The sequence below is a fragment of the Acinonyx jubatus genome, chromosome A1 (genome assembly GCF_027475565.1).
Source record: "Acinonyx jubatus isolate Ajub_Pintada_27869175 chromosome A1, VMU_Ajub_asm_v1.0, whole genome shotgun sequence".
Lineage (NCBI taxonomy): Eukaryota > Metazoa > Chordata > Mammalia > Carnivora > Felidae > Acinonyx > Acinonyx jubatus.
In genome coordinates, this window is record NC_069380.1 from 141,166,651 (window position 1) to 141,188,992 (window position 22,342).

Consider the following 22,342-nt stretch of genomic DNA (forward strand, 5'->3'; position numbering starts at 1 on the left):
TGTCTATATAGCAATCAATATAAAATGGGGGGAAATGTCTCACACTTTGTGTAGAGAAGCATTTTACAACAACACTGAGAGGCAAATGGGCTATTTTGTATGATTTGTGGAGTGCCATGAGATCATACTTTCCTATAATGGAATCTGGATCTTTCCCATTAGAGATTCATTTAGATCTTGAAGGTTTTGGGTCTTCCTGCATCCATATTAAGAGAATTTTCCTTCAATTATTTACTCAACTGTTGTTATCCCCCTGCTGTGTTCAGACACTGCGTCAGGCAGAAGGCATACAGAGATAAATAGATATGTTCTTGTAGTTTCTAGGAGGTCCCTGAGATGTCATTCCTTCTCTCCACATCACAACATGCCCAGTCCTGAACCACTTAAGCCAGTATCTGCTACACCTTTGGAGTGGCTGTGGTGAAAGATGGCCATGACCAAAGCTTTCAGAAATGGGTCCCCCCCCCCCCAGGACAAACAAGCTTGACCATGATGCAGTCAAGTTCCTCCTGATACCAAGTCAGCCATGAAGAAAACAGAAGGCAACAACACACTTGTGTTCATTGTGGATTCAAGGCCAATAAGCACCAGATCAAACAGGCTGTGAAGAAGCTCTATGACAGTGACATGGCCAAGATCAACACCTTGATCAGGGCTGATGGAGAGAAGAAGGCATATGTTTGACTGGCTCCTGACTAGGATGTTTTGGATGTTGCAAACAAAATTGGGATCATCTAAACTGTGTCCAGCTGCCTAAATATAAATAAAATTTTTTTCACATTATAAAAAAAGGGTCCCATGGGGCGCCTGGGTGGCTCAGTCAGTTGGGCGTCCAACTTCGGCTCGGGTCATGATCTCACGGTTTGTGAGTTCAAGCCCCACATTGGGCTCTGTGCTGACAGCTCAGAGTCTGGAGCCTGCTTCAGATTCTGTGTCTCCTTCTCTCTCTTCCCCTCCCCAACTTGTGCTCTGTGTCTCTATGTCTCTCAAAAAATAAATAAATGTAAAAAAAAAATTTTTTTTTAAACCATAAAAATTTTAAAAGGGTCCCTTTGTGATGCTAGACAAGAGCTCCTGAGGCATGTGCTGAGGGGTGGGAGGAAAAAGGTGTGCTAGAAGGGGCCTAACTCCACCTTTGCCAAAATCACAATTTAACCAAAGTCTAAGAGGGAACATAAGGTATCAGCTCATCACAAGAAATAGGAAAAGTGGGGAAGGGGCCTCAGAAAACTTTCTTTAAAAGAGAAAAATAAATTCAGTGAAAATAAATATTAAATACTATTTACAATTTATTAGGCACTTGCTATGTGCCAGACACTATGCTGAATGACCTCATTTAATCCTCATGACATTCCTATGAGATAAAGAATTTTATCCCCCGTTTATGAGAGAGAAAGGCCCAACAAAGTTAAGGGTCTTTCCTGAGGCTCAGTTACATGGCCACACAAGACTTCACTTTTAGATTTTATCCATGTATTTTTTAAAGTGACTGTACCTAGAGTCTATCATTGGAAGGTCTAGGATATGTAAATCCTCTAAAGAATGTTTCTTTTAAATTATTTCTGGGTACTCTGAACCTGTTTTGAAGGATGTTCACTACACAGTATTTTTGAACTACCAAGGAGGATTTGAAACCACTCTCAAGGTTACTATTAATGAAATCTGACATCTGTATCTGTATATCGTTAAATCAGGAACTGATCTGGTCAGCAATATTGTCCTCAGATATGAATGAAAATACTGTAACGATGAGGCGTCTGGGTGGCTCAGTCAGTTAAGCATCCAGCTCTTGATTTCCGCTCAGGTCATGACCTCACGGTTTGTGGGATGGAGCCCCACGTCAGGCTCTGTACTGACAGCAACAGAGCCTGCTTGGGATTCTCTCTCTCCCTCTCTCTCTGCCTCTCCCCCATGAGCGCATGCTCTTTTTCTAAAAATAAATAAATAAATAAGCAAGCAAACATTTTTTTAAAAATTAAAAAAAAAAAAGAAAATACTCTAACAACAACAAAAACCTAATTAAAAGTAAGGCACACACAGTTAAAACACAGATAAAAGGTAACACCTCTCCCTGGAGACAATTCTCTTTTCCCAAGCTAACCTTGTGCCTGACACAGAAAGATTTAAAATAGGGCAGTGGCATTTCATTCTCCTTTACTTGGCTTTTCTTCCAAGATTGTAGATTTTATACATGAGAGAAGAAAATATGTCTGAAGATAAATGCTATGATTAAAATTGGTGCTATCAGGATGACCTGAGAACAAAATATATTTAATGAATCGCTGCCAACTTAATTATATAAACAGCTGTTAATATCTTTGAGAAACACAAATTTCTGGGGGCACTGAGAATATAGCTCAAAAAGAGTCTTCGCTTATGTTTCTTAATCTACTAATTTTACGAAAGAGTAAAAGCAATTAAAATAGCTATTTGTAATATACACTAAATATAACATCCACAAAGATGATAACATTAAGATTTTAAGTGAAATAAAATTACTCATCTTATTAGCTCTACTAAAAGCACTTGTATTACCTCCAAGCATATGGAAATGAAATAAATTAAACCAGTATAGTTTTGGTTGTGATTCTTAGGTTAATGCACAGTTAGCCGAGATGTAGCTAAATCTGAATTTAACACAAGCAGTGTTAAGAAGGCTCTGATATGGACAGTCACGGTAGAAAATTCAAGGAAGTCATCGTTTTCATTTAACTGTCCCAAATCCTTTAAACCTACATATCTAAAGTCTCCAAAGACTAAATACAATAATTGGGGTAACATCCTGGGTCCCAAGAAAGCTCCTCTTAGAAACCAGGGGCAGCACTAGTGGGAAAATCATGTTCTTGCTTTGACAGGGTTGGAGAGGGTTGCAGAGAGAACAGTTAGTCAACTGTCAATGTAAGTGGCTGAGTGGAGATGGAAATCCAGGTGACAGATTTCTGCCACTTGTCCCCCAGTACTTTCTAGAAATGTTTCTTATTTTAAATGGGGCTCAGGGACCATCATTTAAACACAGTCCCGATAGGACTCCCTCTCAGGGCATGTGGCCATTACTAACTGACCGTTTATGTAAATCTTAACTTTCTTCCATCAGGTGGTGAATATCAGGTACATCTGTGCTTGTCTCACAGTCCAACTGATAAAACTGTATACGGGTGCATTCATCTAGGGGATGAATCAGCTGACCCACCACCCCATCAAGACAGAGTAGGCTATCATTCCTTTCACCTTCTCATCATTAGAATCACAGTTTTTAAGCAGACAGAAAACATAAGGGTCTTTCCTGGCGTGATAAATGTACCAAACCTTGAACCCAAGCTTCTCAACTCTTGACTCTTTTTCCACTATGCAGAGCTTGGTAACATTCCGTGTATGTTTATAATGACTACAATTTCACTATCTCTTTATTAGCAAAATGTTAGGTTATTAGTTTAGAAACTTACATCTGTTATTATTGGCTCCTACCTACACAGTTTTCATTCTTTGCCCTTAGCAACGTAAAACAAAGTAGCATTTTCTTTTCTTTTTCTTTCTTTCTTTCTTTCTTTCTTTCTTTCTTTCTTTCTTTCTTTCTTTCTTTCTTTCTCTCTCTCTCTCTCTCTCTCTTTCTTTCTTTCTTTCTGAGACAGAGAGCACGCACACATGAGTGAGCTGGGGAGAGACAGAGGGAAAAAGAGAGACAGAACCCCAAGCAGGCTCTGAGCTATCAGTTCAGAGTTCGACGTGGGACTCTATCCCACACACACCACCCTGGGATCATGAGCTGAGCTGAAATCAAGAGTCCAATGCTCAACTGACTGAACCACCCAGGTCCCCCTCATCTAGCATTTTCTCAACAAAAGTACTGATCAGTTAAGTATTCTTTCTCGAAAAAAGTATTTACTATAACTAGAAAAGCAACTCTCTTAACTAAAAGAAAGCTGGGGATAAACAGAAACCTAAAGAAAATATTTAAAATATTATTTATAATATTAAGCCAGGCCAAGAATTAGGTTACAGTTAGCATTCAAACCAAACTAAATTTTTCAAAACTGAAATAGCCCCCATTACATGTATGTTAGGACTTTTACTAGGTTCCATTTTAACAAGAATATTTACGTTTCTATTTTTTTAAGTTTATTTATTTTGAGAGAGAGAGAGAAAAAAAAACGCACTCAAGTCGGGGGGGGGGAGGCAAAGAGAGAGAGCAGAAGAGAGAGAATCCCAAGCAGGTTCTACACTGTCAGTACAGAGCCCAATGCAGGGCTCGATTCCACAAACCATAGATCATGACCTGACCCAAAATCAAGAGTCGGCCACTGAGACACCTAGGTGCCCCCAATATTTACTTTTCAGTTTTGGAGTCCAATAATCGAAAGGACAGTCATGGAATGCAACAGACCTGTGACTTTGGCAGATGTACTTTTATGTTTAACTGTGTTACTACTAATCACGATATAGACTTTTCATGATAGTTTTCATCTTTAGACTCAAGCGAAGAACAATTACCCATCTGGTATTTCACATTTAGCACTCGAGCCTAAATGAAAAGTAAATAATTATTAAATACAACAAGAAACACATGAATAAATGAGTCCTCGATAGGGACACAAGATCTTTCTTGCTGGGGTCTTTAAAAAAATGGAAAGGCTTTTCTCTACAGCTGTTTTTCCCTAGGTACTTTTATATTCACTTCACTAAGATGGAACAAACTAACATTTATTGAGATACCACATTTTTTTTACTCCTCTTAAAACGAATGAGGTCGCTATTTTCTTCATTTTACAGATACGAAAACTGAAGGTTTGTTAGGTTAAGCAACTTGTTTACTTTCAGAGCAAGTGGCAGAGCCATAACTCAAACCCTTCAACAAATACTCAGGTCCTACTAATGACCAGACACAGCACTAGCCTAAGGATTCTCCAGCTGTCCTGGAGAAGCTCACAGACTAGCTGAAGCAGCCGACATTATGGGATACGCCAAGTATCACTACAGAGCTAAGTACAGCATGCTATAGAGCACGGGTTCCCAGGGGTGCCTGGGTGGCTCAGTCCATTAAGTGTCCGACTTCAGCTTAGGTCATGATCTCCCAGCTCGTGAGTTCAAGCCCCATGTCAGGCTCTGTGCTGACAGCTCCGAGCCTAGAGCTTGCTTCAGATTCTGTCTCCCTCTCTCTCTGCCCCCCTCCCCCGATTCACACTCTGTCTCTCTCTCTCTCTCTCTCAAAAATAAATAAACATTAAAAAAAAAGAAGAAGAAGAAGAGGGTATTCGCAACACTCCCCTGGCTTTCATTACCACCTATACGTGAACAATCCAAATCCATACTTTCAGAGCAGAGGTCCCCAAACACATGTGCAGCTGTCGGTTGGCTGTCCCACAGCCCCTCAACCCCACCAGTCCTTCCAGCCTCCCAATTACACCCTTTGTGTTTCCCCATTCGTGATCAGTATCCTAAATCCTCTTCTCCATTCCCTTCACATAGAGTCCCTCACGTGGTCTCCATGCTACCTTCTTCACATCACTCACACCTCTTTCTTCTCCATCCTATGTCCAATGCCTTAGTTGAAGCCCTCAACATCACTCCACTGCATTTCTTCAGTAATTGGGAAATGCGCTCCCAGTCACCAGGCTAGTTCCTTTTTAGTCTATTTTCCGTCATCTGTGGGTCATTCCTTACACAAAATTGTTCAGTGGCTCCCCAGTGTCTCCAGGATTCCCTCCAAATTCATTAGCCTGGCAGGTGAGACCTTTCATGACGAGGTCTCAGTACTTCTCCAGCATCAGCTCTTGGCACTACTTTCAACAGCAAATTACTTGCTGGGCACCTGCTATATGCCACCCGAGCTGGGTGTTAGGAATAAAAAAGTAAACAAAATGTATTTTGTCCTGTCAGAACTTGTACTCAAGAAGCTTACATTCCATTCAAAAGAAAAAGGAAAAAAAATAATTGTAAGCTGTGATACATCCTAGAAAGATACTGCAGGTGCAAAATGTATTTTAAAAATGATCAATAGGGGCATCTGGTGGCTCAGTTGGTTAAGCAACTGACTTTGGCTCAGGTTGTGATCACACAGTCTGTGGGTTCAAGCCCCGGGTCAGGCTCTGTGCTGACAGCTCGGAGCCTGGAACCTGATTTGGATTCTGTGTCTCCCTCTCTCTCTGCCCCTCCCCCACTTGCATTCTGTCTCTCTGTCTCTCAAAAATTAACGTTAAAAATATTTTTTTAATTTAAAAATTATCAAATGAGGGACGCCTGGGCGGCTCAGTTGGTTAAGCAGCCAACTTCAGCTCAGGTCATGGTCTCACAGTTCGTGAGTTCAAGTCCTACGTCAGGCTCTGTGCTGAAAGCTCGGAGCCTGAAACCTGCTTCAGATTCTGTGTCTCCCTCTCTCTCTCTCTGCTCCTCCCCAGCTCATGCTCTATCTCAAAAATAAAATAAATATTTAAAAAATAACAATAACAAGTGAAATCCAACAATATAGAAAAAGATAACCCATCATTACTAAGTGGATTTTGCCACTAAAATGAAAAGTTGAGTTAACATTTCAATATTAGTAAATGTCCTTCATTATATGACAAAGCAAAAAAGAAAAACCATATGTTTATCTCAGTAGATGTAGCAAAGGCATTTGCCAAAATCTGATATCCTGATTAAAGACAAAACTTTTAGCACTCAGAATAGATAGGAATGTCCTTAACTTGATAAAGAGCATCCATGAAAAACATACAACTAACATCACACTTAATACTCAAAGCTTTCCACCTAAGATCAGGAACAAGCAACAATTCTATTTAACTCTGTTGAAAGTTCAGCCAGTGGAGGAACTAGTCATTGTGGTAATGCCAGAAAAATAAATAAATAAATAAATAAATAAATAAATAAATAAATAAATAATAAAAGTCATCTAAATTAGAAAAGACAAATTATTTGCATACAACATAATTGTCCATGGAATCTACAAAAAGTTCAAAAAAGTACTAGAACTACTGAGTTTGGCAAAGTTGCAAATTACAAGATCAATACACAAAAACCAACTGTTTTCTATATGCTAGCAGTAAAATGAAAATCAAAAATACCATGTAAACATTATCAATATGAAATACTTAAGGATAAATCAATCTACAAAAACATATGCAAAATCTGCAAACTACAAAATATTTTTGAAATTAAAGGTGACCTAAGTAAATGACCTAAGTAAATGACCTAAGTAAATGTGTTTTTCATGAGCGCAAGACTTGAATTGACCTGTAGATGCAACACAATTCCCATGTTTTTATAAATTCTAAAATTCATGGAAATTCAAAGGACCTATAATAGCTAAAATGACTGAAAAAGAGCACAGTTGCAAGGCTACCACAACCTGATTTAAGCCACAGTTATCAATACAACACAGGAATCAAGAAAGACATATGAGTCAATAGAGTCCAAAAAAAGAGTCCAAAAAGAGACTTCAACATTTATAGACAACTTATTCTTGACAAGGGTACACAGGTGATACAGTCCAGAATGTGCAGCCTTTCCAATGAATGGTAATGGAAACAAATCCGTGGGTATATGCGCACACATAAACTTTAATTCATATCTGGCACTAGATATAAATATTAACTAAAAATAAATAATAGGCCTAAATGTAAAAAGTTGGTAAGACCTCTAGGAGGAAACAGCAAAAAAATCTGTAGGACTTTGGGTTAGGCAAAGATTTCTTAATACGACACCAAAAGCATAATCGGTAAGAACAAGTTGATAAGGACTTTAAATATTAAAAAATTTAAAACTTCTGCCCTTGGGGTGCCTGGGTGGCTCAGGCAGTTAAGCATTTGATTCTTGGTTTCAGCGCAGGTGATGATCTCACAGTTCATGGGTTGAAGCCCTACACTGGGTTCAGTGCTGATAGCATGGGGCCTGTTTGGAATTCTCTCTCCCTCTCTTTCTCTCTGCCCCTACACCGCTCGTACTCACTCTCTCTCTTTCAAAATAAATAAACCTTAATTAATTTAAGGTTTAAAAAAATAAATAAATTGATTTTTAAAATAAATAAAACTTTAAAAAATAAAATAAATAAACTTCTCTTTGAAAGACACTATCAGATGTATTAGATGAAAAGAAGACAGAGTGGGAAAAAATATTTGCAGAGCATGTATCTAATAAAGGACTTGTACCTAGGATACATTAGGAACTTTCAAAAACAAAAAAAACAAAAATAACCCCATTAAAAATGAGTAAAAAGGGCGCCTGGGTGGCTCAGTCAGTTAAGCGTCCAGCTTCAGCTCAGGTCATGATCTCGTGGTTTGTGAGGTCGAGCCCTGCATCAGGCTCTGTACTGACAGTTCAGAGCCTGGAACCTGCTTTCTGTCCCTCTCCCACTCGTTTGTTCCTTCGTTCTCTCTCTCTCAAAAATAAATAAACATTAAAAAAACATTTTTTTAAATTAGTAACAGAGGGGCACCTGGGTTACTCAGCACCCAACTCTTCATTTCAGCTCAGATTATGATCTCACAGTTTTTATGTTCAAGCCCCACATCAGGCCCTTGGTGGCAGTGCAGAGCCTGTTTGGGATTCATTCTCTCTCCCTCTCTCTCTGCCCCTCCCCTTCTTTCACTATAAATAAACTTAAAAAAAAAAGGAGTAAAAGAGGGGTGCCTGGGTGGCTCAGTCGGTTAAGCATCCCCCTCTTGATTTTGGCTCAGGTCATGATCCCAGGGTTGTGGGATCAAGCCCAGAGTCACCCCAGAGTCATGCTCAGTGTGGAGTCTGCTTAAGATTCTCTCTCTCCCTCTGACCCTCTCCCTGACTCACTTGTGCATACTCGCTCTTCCTTCATAAATGAAGAGATAGGAATGGTGGGCAGACAAATAAAAAGATTTTCAACATCAAGTCACTGAGGAAATCAAAAGTATGAGACCCCTACTACTTACCTCATAGAGTAACTCAAGTTAACAAGACTGACCATGACAGGTGTTGGGTGAGGATTTGGAGGAACAGAAACTCTCATTAACTAGTGGTTGGAATGTAAAATATAAAACGGTTCACCACTGTGTAAAATACTTCCTTACAAAGTTGACATATACGTGCCATTTTATGCAGCCATTCCACTCCTATTTACCCAAGAGAAATGTCCTAAACTAGAAACAACCCCAAAGTTCATTGAGTATATAAACAAACTGTGCTATATACATACAATGGAATCCTTTACTTAGAAGTAAAAGGAACGACTTATTAATACATATAATACCATAGATGAGTCTCAAAATAATTATGCTTAGTGAAAGAAACAAAACCAAAACAAAATATATTATGAATATATTATAGGATTCCATTTATATAAGACCCTAGAAAATGCAAAATTGTCTATAGTGACAAAAAGTTCCTTGGGAAGTAGGTGAGGGTATAGGGAGGGTTGGGAAGTAGGGACTACAAAAAGGCCTGAACAAATTTCTGGGAAGAGGGATAGGCTTACCATCCTCAATTGTGGTCATAGTGTCACAAGTGTATACGTGCATTAATACTTAGCAAATGGTGGGGCACTTGGGTGGCTCAGTGGGTTAAGGGACCCACTTGATTGGTCTTGATTTTGGCTCAGGGCATGATCTCACAATTTGTGGGTTCAAGCCCAGTGTCCAGCTTCACACTGACAATGCAGAGCCTGCTTGGGATTCTTTCTCTCTCCCCCACTCTCTGCTCCTGCCCCAGGTGCATGTGTTCATGCCCTCCCTCTCTCTCAAAATAAATAAACATTAAAAAAAAAAAAAAAAAAAAACCTGGGGCGCTTAGGTGGCTCAGTAGGTTAAGCCTCCGACTTTGGCTCAGGTCATGATCTTGTGGTTTGTGGGTTCAAGGCCCACGTCAGGCTCTGTGCTGACAGCTCAGAGCCTGAGCCTGCTTTGGATTCTGTGTCTCCCTCTCTCTCAGTCCCTCCCCCACTTGCCCCTGTCTGTGTGTGTGTGTGTGTCTCTCTCTCAAAAAATAAACATTAATAAATATTTTTTAAAACTTTAGCAAATGGTGCACTTTCAATATGTCCATTTATTGCATGTTTAGTTAAGCTCTTAAAATAAAAATATAATAAAAGCAATCTAAAGAATTACTTCAACTTATTCCTAGTCCTGAGTTTCCAGAGACTTCCAAATTTTAAAGCAGGCATCTAAACAGCACACTTACACTTTTAGGGTGGAAACAGAACACTGTTTCCTAACAGAAATTGGATACATATGAGGATACAGATTCAATAGCTGGTAGCTTAATATGCTCTGATAAATGTTTTAGGTATGATAAACTCTATCTCAGCCTAGGTTTTACTTCTTCTCTTTCATTTTTCCTTTATCATTTAGCAATGGAAATGGGTAAGGGAATAAGGATGGCTTAATTAAAGTGTTACAATTATGTGGCTCATATGGATAACCGTAACAATGTCCTCAATTACTCCGCTAGGTGGTATTTCTTAGGGTTTTAGACATGTAAGGAGCCCTCATTTTATAGACTAGCAGTCTCGGGTGCAAAATGAAACTGAGTGGCTTTCCCAAGGACACACAGCTAAAATTTGGTGACTTTAAAAAAAACATTCACTTACTGTCCAATTCCAAAGAGACAGAGAGAGAGAGACAGAGAGAGAGACAGAGAGAGAAATTTGGGGCAGAATGTATTAACTGTAGCCTAGCCAGAGTAGGTGACAGATTTACTTACTTGCAATTCACTACCAATTCCATAGCACCCTCCTTTAACCAAACCACTTGTTTTAAGTTCTGTTTATTTACAGGACCACACAGGCATAAAGGTAAAGAACTCAGAGAGTGGGTCTCAACCTTCATTGCATAACAAAACCAAGAAACCCAAACCCTCCCTGCAGAGCTAATCCAACTGGTTTCCGGGCAGTATTCTTAAACTTGAGGGAGCATCAGAATCACCTGGAGGGCTTGTTAAAGCAGATCACTGAGCCCATCCCCAGAGTTTCCGATTCGGGGATGGTACTCAACACCTGGCAATTCTAACCAATCCCTAGCTAACACTGATGTTACCAGTCTGTGAACCACAGCTGAGAACCACTGAGGGTAGGGCAATCTTTAAAAAGTTCTCCAAGTTAGTGATGTACAGCCAGTTGAAAAGCGTTGGTCTAGCACTATCCCTCTCCATCTGTTTTGGAATCACCTGGAGAATTAAAACAAAACAAGACAAAATTGATGCCTGAGTTCCTACCCTCAGAGGTTCTTTTTATTTTTTTTTTAAGTTTTTATTTATTTTTGAGACAGAGAGAGGCAGAGCATGAGCAGGGGAGGGGCAGAGAGAGAGGGAGACACAGAATCTGAAACAGGCTCCAGGCTCTGAGCTGTCAGCACAGAGCCTGATGCGGGGCTCAAACTCACGGACTGAGAGATCATGACCTGAGCCGAAGTCGGACGCCCAACCGACTGAGCCACCCAGGCGCCCCCAGAGGTTCTTTCTAAATTGACGTGGGTTGCAGCATGAACCTCAGAAATTTTTTAATCATTTCATGATTTAAAAGAATTATACTCCAGATGATTCTAATGTTCGCCAAGACTGAGAGTCACTGAAAATTTTCTGCCTCAATGCCTATTACCATTTACCTAAAATTTCCCCAGAGTTGGGTACTTATGCCACTATAACATATTAGAAACTCCTTTCTGACTTGTCTGTGAGTAATTATTTATTTCCATTCTGGTATTTTAATAATGCTAACATTTATTGAATACTTAGAATGTAGTAAGCCTGGTGGTGCTTTGCCTCTTTGTTTTTGTGTTGTTTTACTTACTAGTTACGCCTTAAATAATTTTTCTGCAAAGACAGACTGTATTTTCTATCAACATTGTCTTCACTTGTGGTTATTATCACCTTATTCTGTCTCTACTGGTTAGAAGCCCATGACAGGAAAAGAGAAGCCAAGGAAGAAATTGGGAGTGGGAAGGATCTTTAAAAAATTATTGGGGCACCTGGGTGGCTCAGTCGGTTAATCATTCGACTTCGGCTCAGGTCATGATCTCACAGTTTGTGGGTTCGAGCCCCGCGTCGGGCTCTGGGCTGACAGCTGGGAGCCTGGAGCCTGCTTCGGATTCTGTGTCTCCCTCTCTCTCTGCCGCTCCCCCACTCGAACTCTGTCTCTTTCAAAAATAAACATCAAAAAGAAAAAATTCTCCTAACCTGCTTCAACATGTTACATTGTTACTTCAGTCTCTGAATCTTGGCAGAAGTTGTCTCTAAATGGACATAGACTCAGTATTTCCAGGAGGAAAATTCCAATACTTATGATTCCATTCTAAGGCAGCTGATTTTCCTTTTGCTCTTGACTAATGCATTTTATTTCTAAAACAAAAAACCAAAAGCCAGAACCACTAATTTTTCCCAAAAAGTAGCTTCTATTGAAATTATAATACCACTAGTAGCAATGATGTAACTTTTGGGGGGGTAAAGGGATTTTAGTTGAGATTTTAAAGAAATAATTTAATTATTTCTACTCCTATTACGCTTCTGGTTAATGCTTCCTTTCCAGGCTCTATGCTCACTCTCCACACGATGGCACTGTTGTGTACTGCTAGACGATCCTCCTGGATCGATATTTTCAGAGTATTAAGAATGTTTCCTACAGCTTCAGTTCCTGAAATGCCATTTGCTTCAAACGTCATGAGATAGGAGAGCCATCAAGAGCTATGTCGTTAACTGTTAGACCTGTGTCCTAGCAAGGTATTTAATGAATGGTGCTTACTCAATGTTGACTCAGAAGGAGACTGAGCCTGTGCACAACCACTTCACATTGATGAGGGAGCGTGGGGTGGGCTGAGGACAAAGTGCAAGCTAGTGTGTGTGTGTGTGTGTGTGCGCGCACACACACACACACACACACACACACACACACACATCACCACCACCAAATGGGATATGTGTGATATTCCTCAGGCACTTCTGGCTGCCCAAGGACAAAGGAAAGAAAACAAATGGCCGATTGATAGAGATCACAGTCATGCAGAACATGGGTCTCCATCAATGCACAAATATCTTAGTAAATTACAAGAAAAAGGCAATTGTATCAATAGGCCAACCTCCAGAAGCCTGTAGACTGTTTCCTGGAGCCCCAATATCACCCCTCCATAGTGATATGGGGAACAAAGGCAAGAAGGTAAAATTAAGTTTCCTTATAACCTGCAGGCCATTGACAAATACTTGAGGCAAATACAGAATATAACATTTCTCCAGGAACCCCCTAATGTACTAATGTTAATGCCTTACTAGAGGGAAAACAACCTTAGCTTGACAATAGCAAGGCCTCAGGTATCTTAGGAGCCCTCCTTAACAGATCAAAGTCCCTTGGGAGGCCTCCCTTTTGACTTTACCTCCCCAACTCCATAGTATAAAACCAGGTATTCTTCACAACCCCAGCACAGCTCTTCCTGCCCATGGGTCCTGTCCCCATGCTTTAATAAAATCACCTTTTTGCACCAAAGACGTCTTCAAGAATTCTTTCTTGGTTGTCGGCTCCGGACCCCCACCACCATCACACCAAAACCTCATCAACATCAGCCAACGCCATGGGAAGGCTGCAGCTCAAACAACTCTCAGAAGTAAGGAAAGCAAGCAGCATGCAATATCTTCCTTTGCCATCTAAGACTTCTTCAATACTCCATTTTTCTTTTCCCTACTTTTATACTGGTTTTGACGACAACGCAGTTCTCTCCAAAGAGGCCTGATGGCCCATCTCCTCAGACACCCATTTTCCTCCTTAATGTGGTTAAATCAGCTATTCTGATCCTAACATAAAATGCAAAACCAGTTACAACAAAAACATGACCGTGGGAGGCATCAATTAATAAAACATAGTCCATGCATATTTTAGGATATGTTGCCAGAAAAACATTCCTGGGCAGTTATTCAAGGTTGAAAAGCCCATGAGGAGAAAGGACTTTGTTGGGGAAAGTGGTGGGTGAGAGAGCACTGTGGTGAGGTCAGAGGTCACTACACCTTTCCTTGCTTCAGTTTCCTCACCCATAAATGAGGAAGGGGTACTGAGCCACCTTCAGGGGCCTCCTAGATCCAACACAGCCTATGTCGTATACAATTTTTTAATATTATGGCTTATACAATTGTTGTGTAAACACTCAAGGGCCAAGCGGAGAATTCTACATGCTTGCTTCAAAGAGAAAGGAAGAAAAGGATTTTATTTATATTAAAAAACAATTTTTTTAAATGTTTATTTCTTTTTTGAAAGAGAGAGACAGAATGTGAGTGGGGCCAGGGGCAGAGAGAGAGGGAGACACAGAATCCAAAGCAGGCTCCAGGCTCTGAGGTGTCAGCACAGAGCACGACATGGGGCTTGAACTCATGAACCATGAGATCATGACCTGAGCCAAAGTTGGACACTTAACTGACTGAGCCACCCAGGTGCCAGAGAAAGAAAAGGATTTTAAACAATTGTGAAATGCCCAGGATTTTTTTTTTGTTTTGTTTTCATTGGTGTATTTATGGAATAAAAAAATATTCCTCTGTCTTAACTGCTGCTTCAGTTCTCATAGACTGTCAACTTTCCAAAGCAATATGAACTGGCATTACATATTCTTTAAAATGTAGTATGAAACCAGATTGGGCAACATTTTTATTTTTAGGCATAGAATGTGAAGTATCAAATTACATCGTTTAGTTTATAATGTTAATTAGTTTTTCAGAAACCTGTTTCATTTTATAGACTGCTACAAAACAAAGATAAAGTTGTGAAACCACCATACAGAATCTGAACAAAGTTGATCCAACCTATTCCCCAGTCTTGGAGATTAGCTGGCATCACAGTGACACCCATGAACCACCCAAGTCAACATAATTGAAAAAGACTAGCTCAGTTAGGTCCAGGTCCTGGTGCTACACCGCACGTCAACCAACGTAATCACTAGAAATTAACTCTGTGACACCAGAATGAAAACCAGTAATTCAGAAATCATAAAAAACGTACCATAAATCAAAATCATCATCTGTTAAACAACTTAATTCTGAGCTCAGCTTGGGTTATTGAACTAATTTAAAGGAACTAATAAATACACAATCCACACCTGCTTATAATCATAAAGAGAGTTCCAAAAACCCAATTTCAGCACGAAGAGCTCATTTATCTATGCCTTATCCCCAAACAATAATACCCAAATACTGTGAAGCAAGAGAGTCAGTTACCTATCTATCTTTTGGTGACCAACAACAGAACTTTAGTGCTTTGAAGAGTCAGGCCATTTTTATCCTTATTTTAAACAACTAAACGAAGACTTCTGTTATCAGAAGGAGCAATCTGGTGTAAGGGTCTGCCCAAATTCTAAGCACCTGCTTTCTCTGGTCTGGAGACAGATGGTACATCATAAAAATAAAAGTCATAGGGAAAACGCACAGAAAGATATTCCCTTTAAAACCCTTAAGGAGGCTCTTTTTCCTAAAATCTAATACTATAAATATACATGTTTATGTTAATATCTCAGCTTAGAATTTGGGAACTTGATGCAGGGGCATTTAAAAAGTTTTCTTAGCCTGATTCATATGCATATGTTCACATATTTCCATAGAATGGGAAAACGGCCTTTACTTTAGCTGACTAGCACCTAAACAGGACAATTTATTTTTGTAATTCTAACAAGTATCCTACACAGCAGCAGCTGCTGTCCTATCCTTCAATATTACCACTGACTGCATCTCTGTTAGGTTCTTTTACGGTAACTAAAACACTACCCGGTGGGTATTTGAGTCAGCTTGGGCTGCTGGAACAAAATATCACAAACTAGGTGACTTTAACAACAAGAAATTATTTCTCACAGTTGTGGAGGCCGGTAAGTCAAAGATCAAGGTGCTGCCCTATTAAGCTCCCCTGTGAGTGTCCTCTTCCTGGCTCACAGACAGCTGCCTTCTCACCATAGCCTCAAGATGAGGCAGAAAGCGAGCTCTGGTGTCTTCCTGTTTCTCAAAAGAACACTAATTCCATCGTGGAGACCCCACCCTCATCATCTGATTACTCCCCAGAGGCCCCACCTCCAAATATCATCACATGGGGGTTAGGGCTAAAACATGTACATTTTAGAGAAACACAATCATTCAGTCCATAACAAAGGGATCACTTCAGGTATAGTTGCAGGACTTGTATAGACGAAAGAGGCTGTAAGAAATTGGCTTCGTAATACACGTTTCCACAATAATTATGTAGGTTGGTGCTTCTCAAATTTAGATGCATCAGACTCCCCTGCAGCTTGTTGAAACACAGGTTTCTTGGCCTGAGCCCCAGAGACTCTGTCTTAGCAGATCTGGGGTGGGATCTGAGAATTTGCATTTCTAACAAGCTCCCAAATGATGATGATGCTATCTGTCTGAGGTGAGAGCTCCTAATGCAGGGGTTCCCTTTGGAATGTGAATTTCAGTTATCATACCTGTATTGGCTTCTCAGTAAATACTCATTTTATGCTAAACACTTGAAATGTGTCATTTGCTTACACTCAGATGTCGCAGTTACACATGAAAGTGCTTAATAAGCAGATGGGAAGATCTGCTGGCACGGCTGCTTTATGCTGTGAGCACCCAGGGAGAGTCAATTAATGCTCTATGTGTGATTAGCTAACGTGTGACCTCACAAATCACCAGGATTTGCAAGAATGTCTACTGACATCTTATCCTTACTAATTTTTATCCCGGAATTTAGCTTTAGTCTTTGAAGTTGCTGGATTCTGCTATCTTACATCTATGAGCATACTGCAATGGCTTGAACTGATACCTAATTTTGACAAAAGCTTAATACAAAGCATATGAGGAATGCTTAGTATTTATGTTCAACTCATTTGTCCTATAATCACACTTGGTTAAATTTTAAAGCATAGCTCTGTCACGAAACAGCATCATAATTTTAAGATGTACTTCAAGTACCCTTCGGAGTATAAACATACCTTATTTAGCTTTATAAAATAGTCCAGTCCAGCTTCCAAGGGATTTGTATCACAGTTCATCTAAAAGGGAAGCACACAGTTTTTAAAAAGCTTTTTTTTTTTTTTTAAGCAGGCTCCACACCCAGAATGGAGCCCAACACAGGGCTTTAATTCACAACCCTGAGATCAAGACCTGAGCTGAGATCAAGAGTTGGACACATAACCAACGGGACCATACAGGTGCCCCTAAAGATTTTATTTTCAAGTAATCTCTATCCCCAACACAGGGCTTGAACTCACAACCCCAAGATCCAGAGTCACATCATCTACTGACTGAGCCACCTAGGTGCCCCTGGAAACACACATTTTAAATCTTAGACGAGTGAAAATCATTTCAGTAACATCACCTTCATATATTATTTTCTTAGGGAAGAGAACACTTTTGGATTGTGAAAATAGATTCTGATAGGAAAATTACAGACTGGTCCCCAAAAGTAATTTTTTTACTCTGAAATTTAAATGTAGCCTGTCAGCAAATACTATTTGAATAGCATATTAGACACTAAAATTCAGTTTGTTTCCATGGCTCTTTTACTGATAATAATTTTTTTTTAACGTTTATTTATTTTTGAGACAGAGAGAGACAGAGCATGAACGGGGGAGGGTCACAGAGAGAGGAAGACACAGAATCTGAAACAGGCTCCAGGCTCTGAGCGGTCAGCACAGAGCCCAACACGGGGCTCAAACTCACGGACCGCGAGATCATGACCTGAGCCGAAGTCGGCTGGTTAACCGACTGAGCCACCCAGGCGCCCCTCTTTTACTGATAATAAATATTGGAGGGATAAAATAACATGCTATTCCTCCCTGAAATAAGACTTTACTGTGTTTTTATATAATAATTTTACATAGTTAGGTTTGAAAAATTATTAAGTAATTTACTTATCTTACAATTGGCCAGAAATCAGGACAAGTAGACGAGAAAGCAGATGGTAGGAAATTGGCTTCAACAGAGTTCAGGAAAGAGAAAAGGAAACCGGAGATCGCATCTCAAATCTTTTCATATAAGGTTGAGTAATTACAATATACTTTAAGCTAAAGCCTCTATTTGAGACTAGACCTGCAATTGATAGTTTTTGTTTTGTTATTATTGTTCCCTTTTGTGCTAAGAGAACTGGTCTAAACTCCATAAAAAGTAGCCAAACTTTTTAAAAGACAACACCGAACTCATACAAATTATATGAGTAATATAAACTTGTTTTATATGCTCTAAAATTTGGTCTCACATTTCCTAATCAATCTGAGCAACTGTAAACTGATTTTTTTATCTACTGTATTTTCAGATTTTCTCCAGGAAGAAAATAAAACACACCACAGAAGATTGCTGTAACGCCACTAGAGGGCGTGCTGGCACTGCTGGGAAATCAGAGGGATGTGGGAGGAAGAAACGCCAAGGGAGGGGAGGGCTCAGGGGAGCAACCTCGAGAAAATGAAACGCAGGAGAGTGGAGAAATGGCTAACTCCCAAAGGCTGCATCAGCGGTTCATTCCCTGAGGAGTTTGGGGACAGAGCTGTCCTCTATTTCTCTCCCTGCAGCGGCCTCATCGAAGGCCCCAGGTTAAGGCTGAGAATCCCCCTAGAGAGCGCCTCCCCTGCAAAATAAAACCCGGTAACTTGCCCCAGAGCCCTTGTTCTTTCAGTGACTCCAGGGCACTGCCTCTCCACCTTGTTTCTCCCACGTTTCTGCCCACAGTCTAACTGTCCCATGGGCCCCCGCTTTCAAACCCACTTTTCCCTCCAATTAAATTCATTCTATCACATGCTAGGCACTTTATCTAATATCTACAGTAACTCCGTAGGATAAAGATTATCTTCATTTTTTAGAATAGTAAACAGAGGCTCTGGAAGGTTAAGTCCATATAGCTAATATGTGATGGAGGATAAATTCAAACCCAAGAAACCCCACCCTGAAGTATATCTGTTACTACTATCCTTTATGTCACTGCTCAGGCCTCAAACCTCAAGGAAACAACTTCTAAGGAAACAAGTAGGAATATGAAAAAATTCAGGTATCCACAGATAGCCTGTCACTGGAGATAAAACAGAACACAGTTTAAACTATAGTTTGGCCACTTTCGTGTTATCTGGACCAAGTTATTTACTGTTTCTTAGTGTGATTATATATAGAATTGGGATGATTTAGATAGCCTCCAACTCTGAACTCCTTGCCCAAAAATCACCAATAATACCATCTTTTTTTTTTTAGTTTTTTTTTTTAAATCTTTATTTATTTTTGAGAGAGAGAGAGAGAGAGAGAGAGAGAGAGAGACAGAGCATGAGCAGGGGAGGAACAGAGAGAGAAGGCGATACAGAATCCAAAGCAGGCTCCAGGCTCTGAGCTGTCAGCTCAGAGCCGACTTGGGGCTCAAACCCACCAAATGGGAGATCATGACCTGAGCTGAAGTCAGACGCTTAACCGACTGAGCCACCCAAGCACCCCCAATAATACCGTCTTCAGGAAGAGTTGAGAAGGTAAAATAAATCATGCATATGAAAATGGTGTGTAACTTGGTCAGAAACCCTTAGTTCCTGTTACCAATGGTGCAAGTAGGCTGGACCAACACATCCTAGACCACCGACGCTGCTCCTCAGAAAGACACTTTTTCTTGCTATTTCCCCCAAAAGCTACGCGATAAGAAGAAAATGGGGATGGGCAACACGACAGAGTAAGAGGAAGAATCTGAAAAGTGCTCCTCAAATACTGTAGGGTCAGCAGGCTCCACTAAAGCAGACACAGCTCCACACAGAGATGGATGTCCAGGGCTCTCTGAAACGCAGGAGGAATTAAAGCAGAATAAACAGTGTGCCATAATTCCACTGAACTTTCAACTGAGAAATGGAGGAGAAAAACATCTTCACTTAATTAAATAGGGTTATCTAATAACACATAGTTTCTCGTATAGTCAGAGCCAACGTTAATGCAATTAAAATTAGCCCTCATACAAAAATCAGATACAGTAAACGAAATTTTAATGAAGTTGCTGGCATTTCAAACCTCTGACCCCCAGGCTCTGAAAGCTTTCTCCAGTCTTAAGGCATTCATGGCGTATGTTCCGAAATTGTCAATTCCCTCCTCCTGGCCTGCATTCATGATAATGTCATAAAGGGCTACAGAATCTTCTCGTCTGTGGTACAGCTCCCAACCCAGCTCACCTGAAACAAACCCACAAGTACCACACTAGGGTAAGAACAGTGATCACCAGGTCTAATGCGCATCAGCTGAAACAAAAATAAATGGAGATTCCACGTATGCAATACAGACATTGCTGAGTTTTAAAAGACCAGTTCACAAAAAAGCTGCAACTACCATACCCACCCCTTTCCCCACAAAGGAGCCTGCCATATCACAGATGCACTCATGCCCCATCCTATCTCCCAGAGAGTGGTAACTGGGACACCTTTTCTCATGACACAGAAAGATGTTAATATAGGAATTTATCTGGACTCCTGCCTCAGCTTCATAATGTTATGTGAGTAATTACATATTAGTATGGCTTAGTTTATCATTACAAAGGGTTCAACGTTTAGAAATCTCAACCCCCAACTCCTTTCTTCCAAATCACAAGTCTTAAAAATATAGGCAACTGACAATTATTCATATGGTCGTTTTTGTGGGATAACCATTATCTCTAATGCTCCCCCATATCCCTCTTCTTCCCCACTTGGTCATATTATTCATCGTTAGAGCTGTGGGCTAAAACCAAATGAAATGAAACCCAACCCAAATAGTCTTGTTTATTTTTTATTCTGCTTATGCTTTATTCTGGTTACCATTTTGCAAGGTCAGGTGAAAGAAGGAGGGAGAAAGTGTACAGCAGAAGCCCAGAGAAGAGCAATAGCCTTCATACTTTATGCGTTCTCCTTGTTCCCCAATGTTGAGGGCTGATGGTGATGTGTTTTTCAAGGACACCACCAGAACATGAGTAACATGTAATTGAACGAACGCCTGGGCACCAAATACCCTTTCTATGAAAGAGCACGGAGGTCTAGAGGAAGTCGGAAGTGAGCCTACAGCACCAACGGGGAACTGAAGAACATTAATTCATCTCTATTTCAAATACCTACTATATGCACAATTAGGTGCTATATGAAGAATTCCCTAGTGCACTCAGAGTCTAGAATGAAAGTCTAGAAGCTGCTACATGAAGACTTCCCTAATGCACTTAAAGAGTCTTAGTGGTAATGCCTTAAGACAGGTGCCTGATACATTTAAGATGGTCTCTAGGAGAGATTCTATGGGAGACCACCTTGAATGTTCCTAGATAGAGTCAGCTGACCTGAATACTCTGTCAACCCTTCCAACTATTCTAACAGCTATCCTCCTCCAACTTTTTTATCCATCACTCCCAGTAGTAAGTAGCTGTGAGATTGGAACAACAACTGGAAATCTGGGAAATGACTCTCCCAGCATAGGAGTGAATAGACTGTAAGAGTTGGACAGGAGAAATCTTCCTCCAAAGTTATACCGACAAAAGTCAGTGTGTATGTGAGCATGCGCATGCACATGCATGTGCACAGGTTCATTTCTGGCAGTTTCTTTTGAATTTCAGAGACTTTCTCTTAAATTTTAGAGAATCGTTTTCCAATTCTTACCAGTATAAGATATCCTAATAGCAGTGACAGGAATGTTTGAAACCTTTAAAGACTTGGTCTGAAGAAACTTGAAAACATCATCACTAAGATCTTCAGAGGTCAGTTTCTGAAGAACCTTTCTTGCTTGGGGCCCTGCAATCCCAAGAACTCCAAGCTCATCGGTTATGTTTTTAATTTCAACATCATATCCACCATTGACTGCCTCTTCTTCAATCCATCTGCATTTGAGTCATAAACATTGTGTTAAGTCTTGCTTGAATAACACATGTTGGTAACATATTATTTCTCTGAAGACATGCTCTGTGTCTAGAATTACCAGAAAGTCCCCAGAGTGTCATTTCATATAATAACCTAATTTATTAAGCTGAGGAAACTGAGTCCCAGAGATGTCCAGTGATTCTCTTTAAACCACCCACTCATAAATTTTGGGGGTAATTTTTCACAGTACAGAAGGATCCTTCAATTTAAATAAGCTCTGCCATATAATTCTTTTAAAGAGTGACAGCCCTATTGCATTTAAACTAATGATTCAATCTTCAAAAATTAATTTAAACCCAAATTTTCTCTAATACCTATACATGGAGGCACATTTGTGCGGCTAAAGGTTAATAATTTGCCTGCCACCACACACCTAACTGCTTTGGCAATCACAAGGAAATGATAGAAACTCTAAAGACTGGTTTCAATTTCTAAGTCTTGATGAGTTATTGGAACCCAGTCTTAGGGTTTGTTTATAGTTTATTGAGTAGTCCCTGGAGCTACATGAAATGATCATCTGGATTTACACAATGCTAGCTACTAAGATACATCTTGGATTGGTGGATATC

At 40.1% G+C, this 22,342-nt stretch overlaps 1 protein-coding gene across 3 annotated transcripts in view; it reads right to left on the bottom strand.

The window, feature by feature from the left end:
• Nucleotides 1-22,342, bottom strand: part of DMGDH (dimethylglycine dehydrogenase) — a 70,557-nt gene that overhangs the window by 10,783 nt on the left and 37,432 nt on the right. For 2 of the 3 annotated variants that reach the window (XM_027039373.2, XM_027039377.2), the window contains exons 12-14: nt 21,516-21,733; nt 19,918-20,075; nt 16,884-16,943 (exon numbers count right to left, since the gene is read on the bottom strand). In XM_027039373.2, coding sequence (XP_026895174.1) covers nt 16,884-16,943; nt 19,918-20,075; nt 21,516-21,733 — 436 coding nt within the window. The remainder of the gene's footprint in view (nt 1-16,883; nt 16,944-19,917; nt 20,076-21,515; nt 21,734-22,342) is intronic. The other variant, XM_053224266.1, reaches the window with a different exon arrangement.